The 12,297-nt window shown below is 30.3% G+C and overlaps 1 protein-coding gene across 1 annotated transcript; it reads right to left on the minus strand.

Annotated features, from left to right (window-relative positions):
* Positions 1-3,038: 3,038 nt before the first annotated feature.
* Positions 3,039-3,676, minus strand: LOC146910745 (uncharacterized). The gene has a single exon (XM_085725796.1). The coding sequence runs from the start codon at positions 3,574-3,576 to the stop codon at positions 3,193-3,195; it is 384 nt and encodes a 127-aa protein (XP_085581922.1). The 5' UTR covers positions 3,577-3,676; the 3' UTR covers positions 3,039-3,192.
* Between the last annotated feature and the right edge of the window lie 8,621 nt (positions 3,677-12,297).

Below are 12,297 nucleotides of genomic sequence, written 5' to 3' on the forward strand. Positions count from 1 at the left end.
TTTTAAGGGTTAATAGTGTTTTACCCCCCTGTAATATAGGTCATTTTCAGTTTTACCCCCTGTAAAATAATTTTTAGGGTTAATAGTGTTTTACCCCCCTAATTTTTAAAAATATGTGTTGTTAACATCTTTGTTATTGGGGCAATTATCAGTCGCCAATCAAAGCCAACATGAAATCTACTTCTAAAGTGATGAAGTTAAGAATTTCTTTGAGATTTTTATAGTTGGATTTAAGATCTTGTTTATGTTGGAGTTAACTTACGTTGTCCTGTATAACCCTCCTAAATTACATGTTTCCCACACTCTTCCTCATCATTGCACACAGCTTTTGCTCCTTCTACTTTTGACTATATTGATAGGTCTAAGACTGGAAATATCATGAGAAAGAGAAGGAAACCCCAGTCCCCAACCCCACAGATGTTTGCCACTATTCCTCCTCCTGGTTAAACTTTTCCCCCACCCCCATAGTTGTTTGTCAATATTCCTCCATCTCATGGTTAACTTGATTAACCATTTTTCTCTATCATATCCTTTGTTGTTGTTTGTATTGTCCGTATTTGACCATGTTACAGCAAGAAGATCATTCATCGTGGACGCTAACTCTTCAACCGAGCTCACTTAACCGAGAGCATATTTAGCTTGAATACGGAGAAAACATATTATTAAATCAGAAAGCATTTTTCGCTGTTGGTTATTTTCTTGTCCATGGACCGGGATTTCCAGGATAGACATTTCATGCATTTGACGATTTAGATCGTTGATTTGAGATTAGACAGTCCAAAAATCAAATATAAAAATTTCAACCATCCATTTAAAATTGGACGACTAAAGATTTGGTATTCGTTTTACAACATGAAATCTACGAGAGTAGTTTATGTCCTTTTTCCCTTCGAAATTATCCATTTTTTCCTCTCTATTTTCATTTAAACAAACAATTTCTAAGTAAATATGTTTTTTCTTAAATATTTTTTCTATGATTCCGTCGCACGAGTTCAACAGTATTTTTGTGTTGTATGGTTTAGTTGTCTATCTTGTTTAAGTGGCCAGTTTAGTTTCGATCCATTACACTACAAATTCAATCAATGACATAATCGTTAATTCCAGAAGCATGTGTATTTCAATCAAAACAATATTATTATGTTTGTTCTAACTCAATTAACAATATTCATGCACTTAACTCAACTAACAATGTCAATATTTATAGACCAAACATCTTAATCCATATTCAACACTTAATACCTCGTTGTCAAGTAACATGTAAATTTTAGTTGATATTTATCACTTCAAAATAAACAATATTAAAACAATAATTGAAAAAAGAAGGATCTAAATTATTTTTGTGAGCGTGTAAATATTTAATATAGAATACGATAAATATTTTTGTTATAGTTCAGGCCTCCAATTAAAATTGTGTTTGTTAGGGTATGCAAAATGGAAAAACAAAGAAACAAAGTTAGGAAAACATTAAATTGTTTTGTTATAAATCAATATTTTAGTTATTTTGGAAATATTTAATATAGAATGTGATAAATATTTTTTCATAGAAAGAATATTTATAAATATGCTAATCATGTCTAAATTACTTTTAGAATGTTTAAGGAAGACTTTTGACTTGACAACCCTATATTGTTCCAATCTATGTTTTTGGCCCCCCTAAATATATCAACTGTGGATTTTAGTCCCTCTAAAATTTTCTATAGGCTTTTAGTCCCCCTAAAATTTTCCATTTATGGAATTGGTCCCTCATCTTTAAAGGTACTGACGTGGCAACGCCACACGTGCATACCAAATGATGTGGCACTACTACGTGGATTTTACTTTGCTGACGTGGAATTTTTATTTTTTAAAATAAAAAATAGAAAAATTATTTTAAAAAAATTAATATTTTTTTAAAATAGATTAATTTAGATAAAAAAATTATTTTATATTAACCACTAACCTTATGACAAAAAGATTCATTCTTAATTTAGATAAAAATACTTAATTTAGATAAATATATATTAATTTTTTTAAAAAATCCACGCCAGCAAAGTAAAAATCCACATGGCAATGCCATGTCATTTGGTATGCACATGTGGCGTTGCCACGTCAACACCTTTAAAGAGGAGGGACCAATTCCATAAATGAAAAATTTTAGGGGGACTGAGAGCTTATAGAAAATTTTAGGGGGACTAAAATCAATAGTTGATATATTTAGGGGAACCAAAAACATAATTAATCCTTAGAGTAAAGAAACGATAAATCGGAGGACAGTGAACACATTCGTTGCATTGTTAGAAATCCTATATCAGAACCATGTCAAGGACATGTTTAACATCTTAAATAATCCATTAGCTGCCCGAAATGTTCCAAGAATCATCTTCAACAAAGAGCACTGTGGAGTTTTTTTGTGTGTGTGTGTGTTAGCTAGCTATTTATGTTGCAGAAGTATTTGAGAACATTGAAGAATACGAGCAAAAAGAAGGAGTTGAGGAAGACATATATATAGCTACAAAGGTGTAAGGATCAGTGCTTGCAAACCGTTGGCAAACAATGAAATAAATGTGTACCTATGTTAAATCGCACAACGACATGGTTAAAAATGCATAACAATCACATGTACCACCTTTGGTAGAAATACATAAATTGTCATACGCTAATTTTGTAGGCACCAATCGCCAATGACACCCAAGTATTTTTATATTGTATATACAATATATTTTTTTTAGACTACACTTAATTCTGTGTACACACAAAACAGAAAAATTATTTTTTTCATTTGGATATCGCTTACTTGAGAAAGCGAAAAGCTTAATGGCAAACCAAATACTTGTCTGAGGTAACATCAGATAAAACTTGCTTTAGCATGTGTTATTTGAGTTAGACATATCCAGATAACAATTGTTTAAACAAGTGTTATCATACTTATCTTCAATAACGCTTGTTTGTGTGACTCCAATAATGCTTTTGAAGTATTATTTGGAATTACACACGCTTTATCAGAATCAAAATTTAATGTGATCGAGTATTTTATTGCCTAACTAGTGATTCACGGAGAATTTGCTGAAGTTGAAGAGTGAAGATTATTTTCTTAACCTCTATTTATAGTACATATAACACTACTGTATAGGACTTGTTTAAAAAAGAAAAACTCTAAGGCCTAATTAAGCAGTATAACAAAGCTAAAACAGTATTAGAACTTAAAATCTATTGCTAGATTACTTCAGGTATGCTTTGCAATACTGGTTTCCACCCTGCACAGGCATCATCACTTTTTTTACACAAATCTTCACCATCCATTCCATTTTCACCATGAACAAGAGATAGCATCTTTTCAACTGAAATCCCTCCATTATCCAGCATCTCTTGCAATTTTTGCTTACTAATAACAAGCTTAATCCTAACTGCACTACTTTTCTGTACATCTTGAACTTCTGGATCTGCAAACCTCACCTTCTTGCGCTCTTTTGGTGATGATGGAAGAGGCAAAACCTCTTCAGCTTTGATAGGTGTTTGTGTTTTGTATTCAAGAATTTTTCCATTTGTTTTCATGATCTTCACCACATTAATTTGTTGCAGCACCAAACAATTTCCCATGTTTATTTTTTTCTTTAGTGGGTTTGCTTGATAGAAAAGATGCTTTAGTTAGTTTATTTGGTACACATAAACAATTCCTTGAATGATGTGAGTGAATGAACAATGTTTTGCGCAATATATAAACTAAGTGGTTAGGGAAAATACCCTTATGGTGTTTCAAATATTACTAAAAGACCTAATTTTGTCTTTTTTGAAGTGTGGATTGGTTGTGAAGTGAATCAAGTAAGGTAAGTTGAAGTCAATTACTCACTATCTTGGGCGGTTGTATTGTAGGGAGAATGAGTGGGTTATGGCCGGAATGTATCACTATCATAATAAGAACATGTTGGATGGTGTGGAGCCCTTAAAAGCTCAAGTGGTTGACTACTTGAGTTGTGTGCACTACAAAGATTTTGTTGTGTTGACTAAATCATATGCCACATTGACTACCTGGTCCCTAATTCGTCTTTCCAAATTTTCACAGAAGGAGGAGTAGTATTGAGTTTGATCTCTAGAAAGGGCAACTTGTATTTGTTAGCCTTTTGAAGCTTTTGTATAAATAAATCAACATCATTAATTAACAAGAACACATGTTTTTTTTTTTTTTTTTTTATCAAAATGCGTTGAAAGGTTTGACAACATAACTCTCTTTTAGAAAAATCATTAGGTTCCGCTTGCGATTCGAGGATAAATTTCATAGTGGACACAAAAAATTTAAGCCGTGAGAATATATTGGGGTAAGAAATCTTAATTATTGTGGGTTGATTAGAAGGAAAGAAAAAAAAATGTCTTTAAAAAAAGGGAGAACTCTTGCAAATAAGAAAGAGTTGGGTGTTATTACTCCTAAGACAAAATGGCAAGTCCAAAATTTTAAAAACTTATGCTTAGAAAACACAACACTTGAAATGAAATTAAAATATTCACTTCCTACCCACTGTCACATCAAAACATGTTGATTAAGGTTGGCAAAAATTGGAGTGTCTGAAAAGTTCCGTCCTCTGTTTTGCACCATATGGACTATGAGCAATTGAGCATGTTGTTTTGTGAAAAAGATATGTAGCCCAATTTCTCAACTGTAGTTATTAAAAGTTAAAACTAGAGGCATGGGATTAATAATGCTAAAAATCGTAAGTTAAATTTGATTGTTTTTTATATCATGTAGTTAGAATCATGGTATTGGAGGAAAGGAGGATGAGATGTTAATTTATAACTTGAGCTCTTGTGCAGACGCAGTAATTTGAACATTTTATTCAATCACACACATAAAAATTGAGCTATGGATAGATATATATAAAATGGTATTTAAGAGTTAACCATATACGCCCCATTTGTGTATACCAAAAATCAATAAAGCAGAATTTAATACCAAAAATCACTACAAGTCTTCATCCTTTATTGGTCAAGATCATTATCTCCAACAATAATATTTCTTGCAAGGTAACCAAAAAAAATTATCATCATCTATTTTGCATGTCGTTACATGATTTTTATGGGTTATGCTTATGCAGAACTAGATTCTTTTTCAATGTGCTATTTTTATTCCATTAGTGTTTCGGACCACATTGAATAAAGTGTCGATTGAATGCATAAAGCAATGCTGCTAATTTGAGTGATTTAGGGCATGTTTGCTTTAGCGGTACAACTCAACCATACGTGCATCTAAAGAGAAGCTAAGATTCTTGGCTTCTTGTTTTTTCATGTTGGGTTTATTAAGTATGAAAGACTTATCAAACGTCAAAGCAAACATACACATAAGTACTATATTTTATGAATTAGCGTACTTTTTGTACTCTTTATATTAGTACAATTAGAAACATCGTTTTAAAAATAAATAAATAAATTAAAAAAAGCAATACCCTCTCTTTATCTTCTTTGGTGATAATGAATGGCTCCTGTTGCATGTGGTTTCTGTGTGTGGTGTGTATTATTATGTTGCATTGCATGTAGCAAATGCCCTTCGCAAATGTTGCTTTCAGTTTTTTACGTTTTTTGTTTGGAAACATTTGATACATCAAAAGCGTCGTTATCACCACCTATCCCAACATCTACAAAGGAGTAATGATATTTTGACATCCATTTGATGACAACTTTGTTGACAACCTTGTTTTTCTCACTTCTTATTGGTCAAAAACAATGGAGAGAGAAAAAGGAAGAGAGAGGATAACAACATCATGTGAGTAAGAGAGAGAAAGTTGTCCAAAAGTTGTCAAAAAGTGGTTGTCAAAATATCATTTCTCATAAAGATTTTAATTTTTTACAAATAGATGGTTTGGCACTGTGTCATCATTGTAGCTAGACCAGTGGTGGTCCAGTTGAGAAAATTTAAAACGAGTTAATTTAGTCCTTGCAAAGCTTTAAAAAGATGCAATTGGGTAGAGAGCAAATTGTATTTTAACACTTAAAGTTTGATGGCAAAACAGAAATTTTAAAAACTTGGATTGAAAGTTCGCTATTGGTGGTAGCTCTTGAATGTTAGAAAATTACAAGAGGTACCAACACGCATGGTTTGTGCTCTTTGGAATATAAATAATGAAACTTCTTGCAGGGTAATTTTAGTGGAGGTAGGAAACACGACTAATCAATGGAATAATCCATTACACAACAAAACAGAGAAAAGGCCATTGTCTTTAATTCTTCTTGTTATATAGTTACTGTTGTTACATCATTAGAAGGGAATTTTTCCTCATTAATTCATGTGTTTTCATTGACAAAACCCTCCTCAGAGAGATACATGCATCGATTAGCATGCAGTTTGCAAAGCTAGCATAAATCTTATGAGATGGCTATATGCATAAAAAAAATAAAAATTAAAGAACGTTTACGTCTAAAAATGATTATTCTGTTTGTAGAAATCGGCGTCACATAGATGATTAGAGGTTAGACGAGTTTCTCATGCTAATGGAAGGTTAGACGGATGTTATTTTAGTCAAATGATGGTCAATCGATTCTCTCTCAAGTTTAGTGACTAGTATAACGTTTGGTAAACATCAAACTCGTTCGCAACTCAATTGAAATGGACAATAAGACACACGACTCACGGTTCTTATTTATAGTGTCAATAATTGCAAAAATCAACAAATAAGAGGGCATGTTTTGAGGAAGGGTCGCGTACTATGAACCTTTTCAACTAATCATGTCAAAAAGATTTTTGTTATCATGAGTTTGAGGAAATAAGTTATCCTTCCCATTGCTGTTTTTAAACGTAAAAAAATGTTTTTTTTGATGCTATATACTAGTGTATGTACATTACTTTAATTAAAGTAGAAATCACAAATTATTTATTTATCTTATTTGCAAAAGGTGAAGAAGATATTTTGGAAATATCATCCAAAATCCAAATTAAAATCCAACATAACGCACTGTCTAGCTAGTTGATTTGAGATATATATATTTTTTTTTTTGAGAGAATTGATATATATTTTTTTAAAGCTTGATATTTTTTTATAGCAAGACTAGTTGATTTAATTGGCAGGATATGCTACACCATTTAAGCATATCGAGATTTGAGACCAATAAAATTGAAGGTATGTGAGTCCATGCTTTTTAAGAGAAGATATTTTAGGTGACAATACCCAAAATAATATCAATAGTATATTTAATCTTTAATTTTATTGGTTTTAGCTGTGATAAAAATTAGGATATGAGATGAAGTATTTAGTTGCGTCAGTATGATGAGTGCACCTTTCTCCTAATGCCCATCAATTTTTTGGTGTTAAATAATTAACAATGGCGCACTTTAATTCTTTTTGTAATGATTATTAGTTGACTTGTTGCATTAGCCGGCTAGAAAACGATATTAACTGTATTTTCTGTTTCAGAAAATGTACCAAGTATATTTGTGCGCCATGATGATAGCAGTAACCTATCATATTCATTTTCAGTTTTTTTTTTTTTGAAGGATATTCATTTTCAGTTGTTGCTGAATTCAATAATTCAAAGGAGTACTGCTCCTGAATATATTACAAAAATAAAAATAAAAAGTTGTTGAATTTCAGAGACTATGATCATTTTTCTTAGAAATTAAAAAGTTAACACACAAAAAAAAATATAGTTATTATTATAGGGCTATCTAATATGGACCCGATCCAAATATGAACCATCATATTTTTTAGAGAATTTTTGATAAATTTTAATAATATATTTTTTGTTATTTATATTTTTTTTATTATTAAAAATAGTAAATATTCACCTTTAGACCATTATTATTAGAGAAATGATATTTGAACATCCATTTAGTGACAATTTTTGCAACAACTTTCTCTCTCATACTCACATTACTTTTTACTTTATCTCTCTATTGTTATGGTTTCCGTGCCAATACCATTTTTTTCTTTGTAAAATATGGTTGTCAAATAAATTGTCCCGAAATTGGTTGTTCAAATAACACTCCTCTTCTTATTAAGAGTTTCATGATAGACATTATATTAGTACTACTCTTTCAAAAGAAAAACTATATTAGTATTAGTTTTATTTTTTCTTCAAAAGAAATAAGCTACGTACATGAGACGGTTAGGATCATGATTGATGAGTTGGAGCACTAGCTGTGTGTCTTTTCTAATTATCAATGCATTAATCTAAAACTAATCTCCAAGACATCAGGACAACATTTCTTTGAGAAAGGACAACATTATATAGTAATTAATATAAGAAGACTACATTAATCTAAAACTATTGTCCAATGCATCAGGATTCAGACATCATCAATGAATAAATAAACACTGTGAAGGACAACAATGCAAGAATTGCTTAGGCTGATTAGAAAATATCATCATTTTTAAAAGAAAAATATTATTTTTAAAATTTATTTTAAATAATGATAATCATATATATAACTTAACATTTTATCATTATTTTGTAGTTTTACTAATAATGATATTGAAAAATATTGATGATTTTTAATTACTATATTTAAAAAATAATATTAGTAATCTACTTACTCGGATCTCTATATACATCTTAGAGGTTGTCAAACATAAATTCATAAAACTGGTTTATGTTCAACTCAATCACAAATATATTATATACTGTGATATGATTCTATAATTTGTGGTTATAATATAAGGTTTTCTTAGTAATTTACTATTGGTATACTCCTATATGCGAAGTTGGACGGTTTTGCACATGCGCAGCAATGCATGACTTTGTTCTCCATTGTGTCTTCTTGCTGTTGTTGTTCTATGTATACTTGTAAATTATCCTTATCAAAGAAGAAACCTTCTAATCTGCTTGTTATTCACGTTGGACTTCATGCACCATTCTGGAAATTAAACATATCTCCACTTTCTCAATCTAGAAATATTAATGCTTTTCACCATCATGAAAGCTCAAAGTCGTAAAAACTTCACCCTTTATTAGGCTACGCATGCAGACCAAAATATTTGTCCTACTTTACCTCTCTTCGTTTATGTTAAATAATAACTTATGGCGCTTCACAGTTAAAGGTGGAGGGGACCAAATTGTGGCTCTCATTGGTTTGACGGCACCGCTGAATAGCACTGATCAGATTCAGTCCTTATAATAGGATCATTTTTCTCTTCTTTGAATTTTTTTTAGCTCATTCCCCGATCATGTCCCATATTATGTCGTTTGACCCCAAGAGATAAATAATTTACTCCTATTGTTTCCGTGAGATCAGTTGGTATGAACATATGTCGAGATCGGGCTTTGAACCATAAACACCTCATTTATTCATCTTATAAAGGTGAATTTCTAAGCATTAGACTACTTAAAAGAAATTTAATTTACCCCCATTAATTCCACATTCACACATGTCAATAACATAACATTGAGAGTTGCATTTCTTAAAGGAAAATGCTGATCAACGAGAGAAAACATCACGACCAAAATGTAATTTGTTATTTAACCAAAAACTAAATAAATTGTCATTATAAAATAAAAAAAAAAAAATAATTGTCACTTAACACCATTACGTGGTTGATTTAAGGTATATCTAAAACTACATGACTACTACAGTTTTACCTAATCCTGTCTTAATTTTTATAAACTCAAACAATACACTACGTGAAATTCATGAATTTTCTTTTCGCTATGTATAGTAGTGCTCTTTTTTGAATGACATCGATACACTAAAATAAGAATTTCGTACACAAAATTTGAATATATATATATATATATATATATATATATATATATATATATATATATATATATATATATATATATATATATATATATATATATATATATATAGGGATTTGCTAGAACACGCCCACTAGTTTTTATGTGGGAGTGTTTTAGCAAGCTACACCTTAAGGTGTATTTAACTACTTTTTAGTTATAACTTGCTAAAACACACCTTCTAAAAAATAAGTGGGTGTATCCTAACAAATGTCTATAGGAGTTGCTAACATACACCCAGTTATTTTTTAGAAGGTGTGTTTTAGCAACATTCATCTTAAGGTGTATTTAATAACTTTTTAGTTATATTTTTGCTAAAACACACCTTAATAAAAACTAGTGGGTGTATCCTAGCAAACCCCATATATATATATATATATATATATATATATATATATATATATATATATATATATATATATATATCGAACCTATAACCCCATGTTTAAAGGATTTCATCTAATTATTATTAGAACAATACAGATTTAGTTGTACACATGTGTTTGTATAAATAAGAGACAATAAACTAAAACAAGTACGACAGTTAACATGCTATGTTAGGGGTTTCATTGTGATCGTTGTTTCAAACATGTCTTTGAAATTCAATCGTGTCTTTTCTTTGTTTTCTCACAAACTCATATTTTTGTGCTTCATTGATCAACAAACGATATGTCTCGGTTAGGGTTTTCATATGGAAACCAAAAAACTCCAATTGAAGAAGAAGATAAAAAAGAGAGAGATACAAAGAAAGTTATGGAAGAGGATCACGAGTTTACCAATAACTCGCCAATACCTATGTGCGTCTATACCTATATGCTATGATGATTTGATGGATGGAGAGGATGTGAAAGAGATGAGAGGAGGAGGAGCTAAATCCTTTTTTTTTTTAAGGAGCTAAATCCTGTTTGGCGATTAATAATATCATATATTTACTTATAGAGCTCTACAAAATGGTTAGACATTGTTTGGTGGTGTCAATAAGTTAGTTTATAGCTTATTAAACTAACTTATAAACTTGTTTGATCAAATAAATTATATTTGGCAAACAAGCTTATTTTATAAGTTTATAGTTTTTCGGTAGAAATTATTTAAATTAATGTTTGATCTTACAGTTTTTCATATTTTCTTTCATTTATAATCTTATTTTAATTTATCCTGGTTAAACCTTTCTGTAAAATGATACAACCGCCCACTAACTTATGATGTTCAGACGCATACAGAGAAAACTGTACACTCGTTACTTACAAGTTCTTCAACTTTAAGTACTTGTAATCTTTGAGCAATTGCATTAGCATGGCTATTTCTATTGCTTTCTTTTTTTAATTAATAAAATATTTAATTTTTAAATAAAAAAGTATAATAATGAAGTTAAACAAGCCATGGTATTGAGAAGAACCATGGAACTATTATTATTTTTTTAATGGCGCCCATGGAATTCTCATTAACGAAATTCAAGCCAAAATAATATAATAGACTTTTTTTAATAGATAGATGAAATGACAAAGTCATTATAAACTTAAGTGGAGGTGTTGAGGTTCAAACCTCGATCAAAACGTACGCTTAACAATTTCGACATTTTATCAGTTGAGCTAGAACTTGTTGACAGATAAATATACTAGACTTTAATTGATATATACAATGTAAAATTATTTTACACATAAATTCAATCATTTATTGTCACATCAATTAATAATATGATTATACATGTATTTTCAAGCACATTATTATATGCTAGTGTAAAATAATTTTATACGGACAGTGTATATCAATTAAATCCAGATAATATAATATACCTACCTTACCTTTGACTTTGAATGAAAGATGAGAATTTCTGGAGAAAAATTGAAAACCCTTTATGCAGAATAATGAAATCGAGAAGGATCAGACTTATTTTTGGTAGGATCACAAAAAATAAAATACAAAAATAAACCTTAACATTGTGGAAAATCCTTACTTGGACACAAGGGTTTGGACACTAAATTTAGACTCACATGCACAATTGAGAAAAGGTAGAAAGAGAAAATAATTAAATAATATTTATTTTTTAAATAATAAATAAAATGTATTTTTATGTGTGTGCGCCTAAGTGGTGTGTCGAAAAGCTTGTGACCATGCAAGACTGTCTCTAACATTGTATTCAAGTCTAAGTCTGGTGGAAGAACTTGCCAAAAGTTCTTATCAACCCTTGAAGAGCATTCGAGTTATGCCTAAAAATCTGTGTAACACAGTTGTCCATCGAAAACAATTGAATAATAAAAAAAATGTTATCCAAATAGTAATGATATTATCCAAAATTGTCAATTCAATTAAGATTGATTGCAGATGACGAAGTTGTCAATTTTATAAATAAAATAAAATATATTTAAAATTAAGAATTAAATAAGTTATTTGTGGTGAGTGTAGGAGGTTGTTTGCTTGGGGGTTTGGAGTTAGTGAGTGATTGTTTTGTGCTGTTATATTCTATTGTTTCGTAGGAAGATGTGGTGGATATGTGGGTTTGAAAATTACATGCTTCAAAGTGGTACACGGTGAGTAGTGCTTACCAGTTCTTGTCAACGATGGCTACTATCAATCCTTTGGATAACAATCATATTATTGGGCTAA

This window comes from Medicago sativa, chromosome 7 (assembly GCF_051527215.1).
Source record: "Medicago sativa cultivar Bolivia chromosome 7, Bolivia_mono, whole genome shotgun sequence".
Classification (NCBI taxonomy): domain Eukaryota; kingdom Viridiplantae; phylum Streptophyta; class Magnoliopsida; order Fabales; family Fabaceae; genus Medicago; species Medicago sativa.

Coding starts and splice junctions, on each gene's coding strand:
- LOC146910745 (XM_085725796.1), bottom strand. CDS start 3,576: ATGGGAAATTGTTTGGTGCTGCAACAAATTAATGTGGTGAAGATCATG.